The sequence below is a fragment of the Oncorhynchus mykiss genome, chromosome 28, assembly GCF_013265735.2.
Source record: "Oncorhynchus mykiss isolate Arlee chromosome 28, USDA_OmykA_1.1, whole genome shotgun sequence".
Taxonomy (NCBI): Eukaryota; Metazoa; Chordata; class Actinopteri; order Salmoniformes; family Salmonidae; genus Oncorhynchus; species Oncorhynchus mykiss.
The window spans coordinates 9,007,278-9,021,336 of NC_048592.1; the positions used below are offsets into that span (position 1 = coordinate 9,007,278).

Consider the following 14,059-nt stretch of genomic DNA (forward strand, 5'->3'; position numbering starts at 1 on the left):
AGCTATGTCTTCCAATGGTGCGACTGCTGTCGGCATCCAAAGATTATCCAACTTGAATAAACGCTTGGCGGTAAGGATGACAGCAGTGGTGTAGACTACGGCGATACGGATATCACTTATTCCTGATATTTACAAAGTGCATTGATGTGAATCACACTGCTGCTCTCTCATTTAACTATTTGCGCCTTACGGATTGTGGGTTGTTGTGGATGGCTGTTCACAAATCTAAATGTGCATTTGAACCCAATAATGGTTGAATTCAGCATGTTCAAGCTGCTTGTAAATCATTGTTTTTGAAACCAGTGGACAACCAGTGAAAAAAATGTGCCCTTGCAACAGCTGCATATTGCAGATCCCAGCCTATGAAATAAAAGTGGAGCTTTTATTGCTCAATCTATTTCCATTGGCCTAATGGACACATGTTCAAACTCGCACACTTTTGATAGCCTTAAAGGGGCAATCTGTAGTTGCTACATCTATTTTGGGATTTATAAATTATATACATTAAAGTGAAGATATAATGTAATATTATTATTATTATATGTATTAGAAAGAAAAGGTTTTAGAAGGATCCTACATAACCAACCCATAAAATTACATTTAGATGTCGTTCCATTGGTAACATACATTTTTGTCTTCTTGCCTCTTAAAGGGGAAAGTCATCTCAAAGTAACTAAATGTTACTCTACCTTTATTTAACCAGGCAAGTCAGTTAGGAATACATTCTTATTTACAATGGCAGCATACGAGTTAACTGTCGTGTTCAGGGGCAGGACAACAGATTTTTACCTTGTCAGCTCGGGGATTTGATTCAGCAATCTTTTGGTTACTGGCCCATCGATCGAACCACAACCTGACGTAATTAGATTGCATTGCTGAATTTGGATAATCCAAAAGTTACGTTTTTGATCACAATTTTTGGACAGATAACTAGTAGCAGTAACTGATTACATTAAGAAAGGAACCTACCCAACCCTGGCCTTAGGCTATTGAGATTCATCAGCATCACCCCAGATCTCACTCCCAATGGAAGAGCGTCAGGTAGAGAGAGAGAGATATGAGCTAAAGACAGGGGGCGCTATCTCCCTCTTGTTTTTCCTGCATCCTTGTCAGTGAGGCATTGTAAATGCAGTAAGCAACAAACAACCTACAGACTGGGACGAATGTCAGTTCAACGTCTAGTTTTGATTTACATTTCAACTAACATGAATTCAATGTGAAATCAACAAAAAAATGTAATTATGCCATTGGATTTAGGTTAACAGTTGGGTGAAAAAATACGAAATGCCCTTCAATTGGTTACTTTAAGCAAATCGAAACAGTTTCTCACGTTGACTAAATGTCATCACATATATTTGTTTGGCTTGAAATAACGTGGAAACAATGTTGGTTCAACCAGTTTTTGCCCAGTGGGAAGTGACCTTCATATTTGATGTGTTCCCAGTTCCAAAGCGACAATAAACAGCCAACAGCACACTATTTTATCTATCACTTTTGTTTCAATCTATAAACAGTTTTCTATCTTAAATTAGTCCTATTTGTCACATACTACACATGTTTCGTTAAAAGCTTGTCTGTTGATTTATCGAAACGATCACGTTAAATTGTCTCATCATGACGAATCAATGACGCGGGCTTAGTGTGATGTTGTCACACGACTGTCAGTGACTTAATTGCTAGGAGCACAGGTAAAACAGTAAAAACACGCAGACATTACAACATAATCTACACATATGACATATAACAACTCACACGTTGACAAACACGTACACCCTATGCCAGCGAGATACCACTGACCAGAGAAGAGAAGATACCTTCAACTGCGTCAGAGGGAGCGAGAGAGGACCTCCTTTTGCCCACAGCGTTCCAAGTATATCATTCCCACACACACACACACACACACAGTTTTCCGACAGGGATGCGCGGAGCTAAACGGAGACACTTCCATACAGCACAAATGGCTGCGAGTTTTTGCAAAACAACTTGTGCGTTCATATGGATGTTTACACTTATTTCCACCGCTCGAGTGTATCCGCCTAACGAAGGTAAGGAAATCAGTGTTTTGCAATTGTTTAGGCATAAGGGAGGGTACGATTCTCCGAAATATTTGGTTAGGCTACTTAACGTGTCTCAATTGCAAAACACTGATTTGGAGTTCAAGTATGTACATACAGTTGTTCCTCTTTCATTTGACTTTTATCCAACAATTTGTTTCACAAGCTTAGAATGATGAATGATAATCGCAATCACTGCAATCCAAAAAATGTATGTGGTTGCCTCCCAAACTATCTTTCTTTATCATTTTAGCTGAATTTCAATGTTATGCAGTCAGTAGCCTGCTCAGCCGAAAGCAGTTTGAACAGGGGAACAAATGAAACCTCCAGATTCTGACAAATGTCACATTTCTAACAAGTAAAACGTCAAAACATTTTCGGTTTCAGCAGTGACCTACGGCCTTTGCGCTACGGGTTTTTATCCCAAATCAAATCAAATTGTATTTGTCACATGCGCCGAATACAGACCTTACAGTGAAAATCTTACTTACAAGCCCTTAACTAACAATGCAGGTTTAAGTAAAAAATAAGAAATTATAGTAACAAATAATTAAAGAGTAGCAGTAAAATAACAATAGCAAGGCTATATATAGGGCAAACCGGTACAGAGTCAATGTTGGAGCTCCCGAGTGGCGCAGTGGTCTAAGGCACTGCATCTCATTGCTTCAGGTGTCACTACAGACACCCAGGTTTGAATCCAGGATGTATCACAACCGGCATTGACTGGGAGTCCCATAGGGCGGCGCGCAATTGGCCCAGCGTCGTCTGTGTTTTGCCGGTGTAGGCTGTCATTGTAAAAAAAAACAATTTGTTCTTAAATAACTGACCTGCCTAGTTAAATACAGGTTAAATAAAACAATGTACAGGGGCACTAGTTAATCCCAACACAGTGTCATGGGCGAGCTATATGTGTAAAGTTTAGCCCAAAATCTATACATTCGTTCCAGTATATTTGAGATAGTCTGTCTGTTTGTCATATTTTATCAATCTTATCATTTTCTTTCCATATCTGCATCTGTATGAATGCAGTATGTACGGGTTCTTCTTGAGCCTAGGAGTGTACTGCCAATGGAAAGTGGAAATCACCTTCCGTACCTGTTTGTAACTGTGTGTTTCAGAGACGTTACTGGACACAAGGACAGTTCCTGGCGAGCTGAAATGGGCGGCAAGTCCAACAGAAGGAGGGGTACGTGGTCCGGCCGAGACAAAATAACCTATTTCAGTGAGAATATGTGTTTTATAATGCATAGTTGTACACAGGTAGACTATGGGTGAGTATTTTTTTTGTTTTTTTAAATACCCTATAATCCAAGCTAGACGGCATTCTACTGCAGTCTCCATCTCCCTCTGTCTTCATTGCAGGCACACCCTCTCTCGCGCTCACTTTCACTCTCGCCAGCCTCTTTGTTAGTTTAAGAGTTATTGGTGAACTTGACTCCTCTCCAGTCTCCCTGCGCTCACTTTCTTTTACTGAACTGCTTGATTGACAAGGTCCTGGTCCCCACACACTGAGCCCTTTGATTGCCAGCGTACCCCCACCCACCCATTGCTTACGCGCGCACGCACGTACGCACACACACACACACACACACACGCACACACACAAACCCCTCTCCACATCACAGTCGGGGCCCGTGTCCAGCTTTACGACTGTGACAGCTGTGATTTCTGTCCTTCAACAAAGACTCCAAAGGAGGGTTATTCCTTGGAGTCATACTCTATGACAGGTCCTATAGAACACCTCTACACACACACACAGTCTCTGGCTCGGTACGTCTAAAGCTCTCACCAGCAGGGAGTGGGAGGCCACATTATTATTCCATGGTAATAAGATGCCATAGTTAGGCAAGGTCACCATGCAACTCCATAAAACGTCCTTGATAAACTATCCAAGATAAACGCATGGAAGGTTTTGTCGTCACTGAAGCTGATTAATGACTAGAAAGGACTTTGGTCTAATGATCAGAATGTGTGTGTTCCCAGTGGGAGGAGGTAAGCATCATGGATGAGAAGAACGTCCCTATCAGAACATACCAGGTGTGTAACGTGATGGAACCCAGCCAGAGCAACTGGCTTAGAACCGACTGGATCCCTCGGTCTGGAGCGCAGCGCATCTACGTCGAGATCAAGTTCACCCTCCGGGACTGTAACAGCCTGCCTGGAGTCACCGGCACCTGTAAGGAGACCTTCAACCTCTACTACTATGAGTCTAACAACGACAGAGAGCACTACATCAGAGAGAGCAACTTTCTCAAGATCGACACCGTGGCAGCCGACGAGAGCTTCACTCAGGTTAGGAGCCTTGGTTTGTTTTTAATCTCTTTGTTCAATTTTAAGATCTGATGGTGTGTTGATTATGTTTGTTCAATGTGAAAATTACAATGAAGGAAGATTGTGTCCTTATGGCTATTTATTATCAGTAATTATGTTATTATTACAATGATCAGGTGGACATTGGGGACCGCATCATGAAGCTGAACACTGAGGTGCGGGACGTAAAGGTCACAACCCGGAAGGGTTTCTACCTGGCGTTCCAGGATGTTGGCGCCTGCATTGCTCTGGTTTCCGTACGTGTCTTCTACAAAACCTGCCCCCTCACTGTCCGCAACTTAGCAACCTTCCCAGATACCAACACCGGAGCTGACACTTCCTCGTTAGTGGAGGTCAGGGGGTCGTGCGTGAACCAATCAGAAGAGAGGGAGGAGCCCAAGATGTATTGTGGCGCAGACGGGGAATGGCTGGTCCCCATTGGAGGGTGTGTCTGTAACTTGGGATACGAGGAGAAAAGCGGAGCCTGTCAGGGTAAGGCATTTGATTTACTTTTAATTTAATGACCACATTTTCTTCTAAATTGTATCGAACCCCCGGGCGTATGCACTTAGGCGACTGAGCTAAAGTTAAGTCATCAGCTCTTGGACCTCTGGAAGAGAGAGTGAGGGAAAAAGGCGAGACTGGAGGGAACAGACGTTCTGAAGACAGTTTTATAGCACGCCATTACTCTCTCTGAATAGAGAGTCTCTGTTCAACACACACACACACACACACACACACACACACACACACCAGTTGAGCGTCAGTGCTTCAGTAGGGTATGATATACAGCTGTGGGTCTATTCTCTCAATCCTATTTATTATGGCCATCCCAGCAGGCTAATTATATAACAAACAGCTTCAACTTTTAAAGGCCTGCGGACCGGAGCAGAAGGTGTGTCTGTGATAGTAGAGAAAAGGGACAGCTATCAAACGTTTCTGTACGTGACAGACACCAACTTCTCTCCCTCCCTCTCTCTCCATCCAGACCTCCCTCTCTCTCCATCCAGACCTCCCTCTCTCTCCATCCAGACCTCCCTCTCTTTATCCATAGCAGAGTTAATGACGTCTAAAGGCTGTTTTCTTTAACAAGATTTAACTAGACCCTTGACTCTGATCACCTTTGAACTGAAGTGAAGGACTAGCTCTTTTTAAGTATTTCCTTTTCCCCACTCTAAGTTGAAACAGCCCACTCAGGACTGGAGTGCTCTAGTGATTTGCCAATACACTGTCAGGCTTGACGACCGATTGGACCCTAGATTAAGTCTCTCCGTCATATCAATTAGCGGACTGCAAACAATGGAGAGTACCAATAGGGAGAGAGAAACGACAAAGCGAGGCAGGGAATGAGTAGAAGACTGTTTAGCGCTACAGAGTGCTATAAAGAGACAGAGAGAGAAATAGAGCAGTGCAGAGAGATACCGGTGGATAGAGGTGGAGTAGGGGTGGAGGATTGGAGAGAGAGAGGGGGAGGAAAGGAAGGAGGAATTAGTTTGTGAATAGAGAGGGGGTTGTATAAGGAGGCCATTTAAGGCATAAGGCATCAATGATAGCCCAGCCCCCCCCCACCCCCCCCAAATTGTTACTATGTCGGGGTGTTAGAGGTGGTGCAGTGGGCTCACACAGGGGCAAGAACACAAACATAAGAGAGGTTACCCCCCCCCCGCTCCCCTCAACTATATCCCCCAATGTCCCTTACCCCCCCTTACCCCCACACACGCACATACACACACACACCTTTAAGAGCAGGGTCATGACCAGGCTTGATGAAGCCGTCAAAAACTTTGACAGACACACACGCAAATACACTCTGTTAAGTTGTGAAGGGCAGGGTCATGACCGAGGTTGATAAAGACGTCAAAACTCTGACAGCTGTGATTCGGGCTGGGAGGAGAGGAAGCAAGGGAGGGGACAGAGAAGGGGAGGAGAGACAACAGAGGTGGTTTAAATGTGAATGGGACAGCCAGACTCCGGAATGAAAAAGGATCTCTGCATTTTGTTAAGAGTTTTGTTAGAGTTTTGACGGCGCCTTTTTAGAGGGACTTTGTTCAGCTGTGGTTGCTCATCTGCTGCTATTACTGGGTGTCCTATGTGGGCGTTATCTGTGTGTGAGTGTGTTTCTAATTTCTGCAGTGTGTATATGTGTTTGTGTGCGATATACAGTGCCTTCGGGAAAGTATTAAGACCCCTTGACTTTTTCCACATTTTGTTACATTACAGCCTTGTTCTAAAATGTATTTAATCGTTTTTCCACCTCATACATCTACACACAATACTCTATCATGACAAAGCAAAAACTGTTTTTTACAAATTCTTGCAACAATTTTTTTTTTTTTTATAAATAAAATATCACATTTGCATAAGTATTCAGACCCTTTACTCAGTACTTTGTTGAAGCACCTTTGGCAGTGATTACAGCCTCAAGTCTTTTGGGGTATGAAGCTACAAGCTTGGCACACCTGTATTTGGGGAGTTTTTCCCATTCCTCACTGCAGATCCTCTCAAGCTCTGTCAGGTTGGATGGGGAGCGTTGCTGCACAGCTATTTTCAGGTGTCTCCAGAGATATTCGATCGGGTTCAAGTCCGGACTCTGGCTGGGCCGCTCAAGGTCATTCAGAAACTTGTCCCGAAGCCACTCCTGCGTTGTCTTGGCTGTGTGCTTAGGGTCGTTGTCCTGTTGGAAGGTGAACATTCGCCCCAGTCTGAGGCCCTGAGCGCTCTGGAACAGGTTTTCATCAAGGATCTCTCTGTACTTTGCTCCGTTCATCTTTCCCTCGATCCTGACTAGTCTCCCAGTCCCTGCCGCTGAAAAACATCCCCACAGCATGGTGCTGCCACCACCATGCTTCACCGTAGGGATGGTGCCAGATGTGACGCTTGCCGTTCAGGCCAAAGAGCTCAATCTTGGTTTCATTGGACCAGAGCTTCTTGTTTCTCATGGTCTGAGTCTTGGAAGGGATGCACTTGAGCTCAATTTCGAGTCTCATAGCAAAGGGTCTGAATACTTACATAAATAAGGTATTTCTGTTTTTTTCTTTGCTTTGTCATTATGGAGTACTGTGTTGCTGAGAAAAACACATGTGGAACAAGTCAAGGGGTCTGGATACTTTCCGAAGACACTGTGTGGAGGGAGAGGTGAAATAAAGCGAGTAAGGGAGGGATAGAGAGAGACCTGAAATGAGATTTTATAAGATGCATGGTGGCGGTTGTCCAAGTGTGATCGACGTCAGAGAGACTTTATAACTGCAATTCACTCTGGTGCACCTTCAGTAACTCAACCAACAGAGGATTTGGTTATGTGTGTGTGTGTGTGTGTGTGTGTGTGTGTGTGTGTGTGTGTGTGTGTGTGTGTGTGTGTGTGTGTGTGTAGAGAGAGATGGCCAGAGAGAGAGACAGGGCCAGCGTTATGGGTGGGCCTTATGGGGCCTGGCCCGCCTTACTGTACCTCCTTGCCCATCCAAATAAAATATTTAAATATTGATCATTTATTTGACTGAGACGCACGTCGACATAGACGCAACAATACCAGACAAAGCACCCGAGCGAAACAGCACCCATCTGCCTCAGTCTGTGTAGCCCATGTGCATGACATGTCATACTCTTTTTTGGGGGGGCCAGACGGCATCAGATACATGGGCTACAGATAGTAAGACAGTGGGGCGCTGTTTCGCACGCTCAGGTGACATAATTTTCTCATTTGAGCAAAAGTCTGTTCCACCCTCTCTCCTCCGTCCTCTCTCTTGACACGGACACCGATGAGTGGTTGAGTGGTTATGGAGATGTCGATTCGTTAGTAGGTGAACAGAAGTGTCCTCCCCTCCTCAATGGCCACCTTTCATCAAGGATACTCATGTGTATCCTGTCACAACATTTTGTCAACCGGTGATTGTCAAGCAAATAACTGATGTAATATCGCCTACACCTTCACAATAAATGAAATCTATTTTTTAGACAGGTGTTAAGAAACATGATATGATGAAAATGTAGTCCATTTCAGAAGAACAGAAGTTGAGTTGTCCTTATGTTAGGCCCTGATCTGGCTATGCCAAATGGCTGTGGGCTACACTAGTTCATTTAGCAGACGAGATTTGCTTAGAATTCTGTGGCAGTATTTTATATTATAGTATGAAGAATACACTTGAACTAAGCTGAATTAAATAGAAAGGATATTTCCTCCAAACGATTTGAAGGAGTGCACATATGCGGCTATACTGTGTTGAGCGGTTAACAAAGAAATGTAACTTTAGTTGTTCTACAAACGTTGGGCGATATTTTTTGATGTTTAATACATTGTAAAGCTGCATGATGCGAGTCTATTGATGATTTGAAAAAAGTGGCTTCAAAGGCATTAGCTCTGCTTTGTTTTTTTTGCGCAGGCTGTACACACTTCATCAGTCTCTCGTTCACAATTAGACAAGCACTTGATAACGGCTTGAATTTCCCTGCGGCATCCCCTTTGTTTGGCCATAATGCACCTAAAAATATCCATGCCTTTTGCAGCCAGTGGCCATTGTGCCCTTGGCCTGGAGTGCTGCATGTTCCAAACCACATGGCTCTCCCTCAAGTGATCAGGTTTTTCTCACAGGCTTCAAGTGAAGACAGACACACCGGGGACACAAATGTGCGTGTCCTTATCCATTTCCGAGGTACATATTGAAGACATTGGAAGAACTGTCCACATTTACTTTTCATCAGCCAATAAGATGAGTAGGCCTAACAAATGGCAAAATAACTAGCCTATGTCAATTTACTATCTTTCATAGTACAAAAGTTAACCTATTCTATTCTGTGCAAGACATAAATGTGTCTCGTTTCAGGAAACTAGGCGTATGTCACGGGTCACTACTTCACAGGAGAGCCATTTGAATGTAAACTTTTTGTTTTTAATCTAAATGTGTTTTTTTGCTATAAATAGCTTTTGTAACATGTGAACTTTCATGTTCCTTAATAACAGACTTGTATGCCGTCTGTAAATAAGATTAAAACATTTAAATTACGAGCCTAGTTGGTTTAGCAACAGAAAAAGAGCAACCTTCCCGCTAGCCATGATTGGCTGAGATAATGAGTGGGCTGGACATGCCGAGAGATGAGTTCGGATTGGTCTGCCATATAGCACGCTGCTGTCTATTGGAGCTGGTCAGTATGTGTAGGTAATCCTGTCTAATGCAGCTTTTTTTTATTTTATGTATCGCGTAGTAGAACTGCGTAAGTGTTGCTCTCCACTTTCTGGAGGACCGAGTTTTGAAATCAGTAGAATTAGAGTACGATAGCTAAGGAGATGGAGAAAACACTTATCTCCGGATTACATCTTCATACAGTGCCTTGCGAAAGTATTCGGCCCCCTTGAACTTTGCGACCTTTTGCCACATTTCAGGCTTCAAACATAAAGATATAAAACTGTTTTTTTTTTGTGAAGAATCAACAACAAGTGGGACACAATCATGAAGTGGAAGGACATTTATTGGATATTTCAAACTTTTTTAACAAATCAAAAACTGAAAAATTGGGCGTGCAAAATTATTCAGCCCCCTTAAGTTAATACTTTGTAGCGCCACCTTTTGCTGCGATTACAGCTGTAAGTCGCTTGGGGTATGTCTCTATCAGTTTTGCACATCGAGAGACTGACATTTTTTCCCATTCCTCCTTGCAAAACAGCTCGAGCTCAGTGAGGTTGGATGGAGAGCATTTGTGAACAGCAGTTTTCAGTTCTTTTCTCAGATTCTCGATTGGATTCAGGTCTGGACTTTGACTTGGCCATTCTAACACCTGGATATGTTTATTTTTGAACCATTCCATTGTAGATTTTGCTTTATGTTTTGGATCATTGTCTTGTTGGAAGGCAAATCTCCGTCCCAGTCTCAGGTCTTTTGCAGACTCCATCAGGTTTTCTTCCAGAATGGTCCTGTATTTGGCTCCATCCATCTTCCCATCAATTTTAACCATCTTCCCTGTCCCTGCTGAAGAAAAGCAGGCCCAAACCATGATGCTGCCACCACCATGTTTGACAGTGGGGATGGTGTGTTCAGTGTGATGAGCTGTGTTGCTTTTACGCCAAACATAACGTTTTGCATTGTTGCCAAAAAGTTCAATTTTGGTTTCATCTGACCAGAGCACCTTCTTCCACATGTTTGGTGTGTCTCCCAGGTGGCTTGTGGCAAACTTTAAACAACACTTTTTATGGATATCTTTAAGAAATGGCTTTCTTCTTGCCACTCTTCCATAAAGGCCAGATTTGTGCAATATACGACTGATTGTTGTCCTATGGACAGAGTCTCCCACCTCAGCTGTAGATCTCTGCAGTTCATCCAGAGTGATCATGGGCCTCTTGGCTGCATCAGTCTTCTCCTTGTATGAGCTGAAAGTTTAGAGGGACGGCCAGGTCTTGGTAGATTTGCAGTGGTCTGATACTCCTTCCATTTCAATATTATCGCTTGCACAGTGCTCCTTGGGATGTTTAAAGTTTGGGAAATCTTTTTGTATCCAAATCCGGCTTTAAACTTCTTCACAACAGTATCTCGGACCTGCCTGGTGTGTTCCTTGTTCTTCATGATGCTCTCTGCGCTTTTAACGGACCTCTGAGACTATCACAGTGCAGGTGCATTTATACGGAGACTTGATTACACACAGGTGGATTGTATTTATCATCATTAGTCATTTAGGTCAACATTGGATCATTCAGAGATCCTCACTGAACTTCTGGAGAGAGTTTGCTGCACTGAAAGTAAAGGGGCTGAATAATTTTGCACGGCCAATATTTCAGTTTTTGATTTGTTAAAAAAGTTTGAAATATCCAATAAATGTCGTTCCACTTCATGATTGTGTCCCACTTGTTGTTGATTCTTCACAAAAAAATACAGTTTTATATCTTTATGTTTGAAGCCTGAAATGTGGCAAAAGGTCGCAAAGTTCAAGGGGGCCGAATACTTTCGCAAGGCACTGTACTAAGGGCAGCCATGGCATCCTTGATAGGGAGAAGCGCCCATCCATGATGTATATGGGTAAGATATTCTAGCTAGCCACATTTTCAGATATTACACGTTTCTAATTTTGACAAATTCATTTTCATTTCAAGTTCAAGTGTACTGTTAGCTAGCTAGCTAACGTTAGCTGGCTGGCTTGCTAGCTGATGTTACATGTATGATCTTATTATACATATCTCAGAGCCATTTGCTTTGCTAGTTATAGCCTAGTGTTAGCTAGCCAACATTGAACCTGGTTGGTTAGCTACCTGCAGATTCATGCAGGGTAGTAACGTCATGAGTTGGGATTATGGTTCATTGTTTACCTAGCTAGCTAACTACATGGCTTAACCTCTTGGAACCCCCCCCCCCCCCCCCCCCCCCCCCCGGATCCGGGATAATTGTCATCAACTATGCTAAATAGCATAGCGCAACGGTCAAATAATCTTAATAGAAAATATTCATATTCATGAAATAACAAGTGAAATATAGCGAAACACAGCTTAGCCTTTTGTTAATCACCCCGTCGTCTCAGATTTTGAAATTATGCTTTACAGCGAAAACAATAAGCGTGTGTAAGTTTATCGATATACTAACAAAACATTATGTACACCTAGCGGCAGGTAACTTGGTCACAAAATCAGAAAAGCAATCAAATTAATCGTTTACCTTTGAGCTTCAGATGTTTTCACTCACGAGACTCCCAGTTAGACATTAAATGTTCCTTTTGTTCCATAAAGATATTTTTGATATCCAAATACCTCCGTTAGTTTGATGTGTTATGCCTAGGAATCCACCGGAAATAGCGGTCACGACAACGCAGACAAAAATGTCAAATTATATCCATAATATCGACAGAAACATGGCAAATATTTTTTATAATCAATCCTCAAGGTGTTTTTCAAATATCTATTCGATAATATATCAACCGGGACAGTTGGTTTTTCAGTAAGACCGGGAGGAAAAATGGCTACCTCTCTGTTTAGCGCAAAAATCACACTGAGAGCCAACAACTGACCACTTACGCAATGTGGACGTTTATGCTCATTCTTCAAAGTAAAGGCCTGTTGACACCTTGGGGAAGCCACAGAAAAAGGAATCTGGTTGATATCCCTTTCAATGGGCAATAGAGATGCATAGAAAGACAGGGGTTTCAAAATAAGAGTCACTTCCTGATTGGATTTTTCTCAGGATTTCACCTGCAATATCAGTTCTGTTATACTCACAGACAATATTTTTACAGTTTTGGAAACTTTAGAGTGTTTTCTATCCTAAGCTGTCAATTATATGCATATTCTAGCATCTGGTCCTGAGAAATAGGCAGTTTACTTTGGGAAAGTTATTTTTCCAAAAATAAAAATAGTGCCCCCTAGCTTCAAGAGGTTATACTCCACTATGCAAGTAACCATTTCAATAGAATGTCACTGCGACAACTGTTGATAGACGTAGCTGGTAAATTCGCTCTGGCTATCTTCTCCGATTTCAGAGCACTCTCGTCTGACTGTGCCAGAGTGCAGAATAACTGACATATTTACGAACACTCAACACCCGTTGAATATGGATATTATTTTGGAAATGTGTGTGTGATCACAGTGCTGTGTGTTGCTTCTCCTTCTGTGTCTGTAAAACAAAAGGTATTGACAGTCTGAATATTCATATCCTGTCTGCTTCTCTCTGTGGGAGAATACTGAATACGTGATCATCACCTGTCTACTGAAAGAGAAGAGAAGAGAAGAGAGCGAGCGAGAGAGTGAGAGAGACGAGGGAGACCGATAGAGAGATGAGATAGGTGTAGGGAGTGGGAGAACAAGAGGAGAGAGTGAAAGGGAAACATTCACAGTAAAGGTGCCCTTTTATTGCTATCATCTAAGTCATTTACATATTCATTTTTTTTGCGCAAATGCAAATCCAGATAAAATGCAAATCTATCTCATTACATACTGTGTGTGTGTGTGCCTGCCTGTGTGTGTGTGTGAGTTTCTCTCTAACCCTCTCCTGTCGTCCTCGCTCTCTCTCTCTGTGAGTCGGAAGTGGCCCTGACCGCTCCAGTGTGTCGGCTGTCTAGGTGATGGATAGAGGGAGGGACGGAGTGATGGATGGATGGAGTGATAAATGAGATGGAGGGATGGACATCAGAGGGAGTTATGGGTGCCTGGTGGACCTGGGGAAAACGAGATGAGTTTACCACTGTAGATTAGTGATCCCAAGGCCTGTCCCATTCACTCCTCTGTGATCAAGGGGCTCTTCAACATTGTAGCAGAATATAGCTACTTAAATGTTGCAATCTAGTCTGATTACGTAATCCCTCTTGTGTTCCGGCACTTCCTCTTGTGGCTTGTGAACAAAATCAGAGTTCCTAACCAGAAGAACTATGATCCTCAATGCAGATGTGTCACCTCTGCAGTGACACACAACAGAACATCTGTATGAGAGCCTGGTTAGATGTTATATATGGCTCCCCTGAGTGAGTGAGATGTCTGTCTGTCTGACTGTCAGCCTGCCTTTCCCTCAGGGTAAACCAGGATTAGCTCCTACCTCACCACCGCACGCACAGATATGCAAGCACAGCCCTGTGTGTTTGTATGTGGAATGCATTTGTCATTGGAAAGGTGTTGACACTCGTTGTCTTGGAGGATATTTACAGAGTTTGTCGCTTCTCTTTCCTCCATCAGTCACCCAGACCTGCTAGTTACACACTAGTCTAGGTGGATTAAGTTTCACATTCACAGTGTTTAG

The 14,059-nt window shown here is 43.0% G+C and overlaps 1 protein-coding gene across 1 annotated transcript in view; it reads left to right on the forward strand.

The window, feature by feature from the left end:
- The first annotated feature begins 1,675 nt into the window (after positions 1–1,675).
- LOC110508457 (ephrin type-A receptor 4) overlaps positions 1,676–14,059 on the forward strand; it is a 47,431-nt gene continuing 35,047 nt past the window's right edge. Inside the window, exons 1-4 of the mRNA XM_036966621.1 lie at positions 1,676–2,045; positions 3,173–3,240; positions 4,038–4,346; positions 4,502–4,856. Of these exons, the coding sequence (XP_036822516.1) occupies positions 1,919–2,045; positions 3,173–3,240; positions 4,038–4,346; positions 4,502–4,856 (859 nt within the window). The 5' untranslated portion in view covers positions 1,676–1,918. The remainder of the gene's footprint in view (positions 2,046–3,172; positions 3,241–4,037; positions 4,347–4,501; positions 4,857–14,059) is intronic.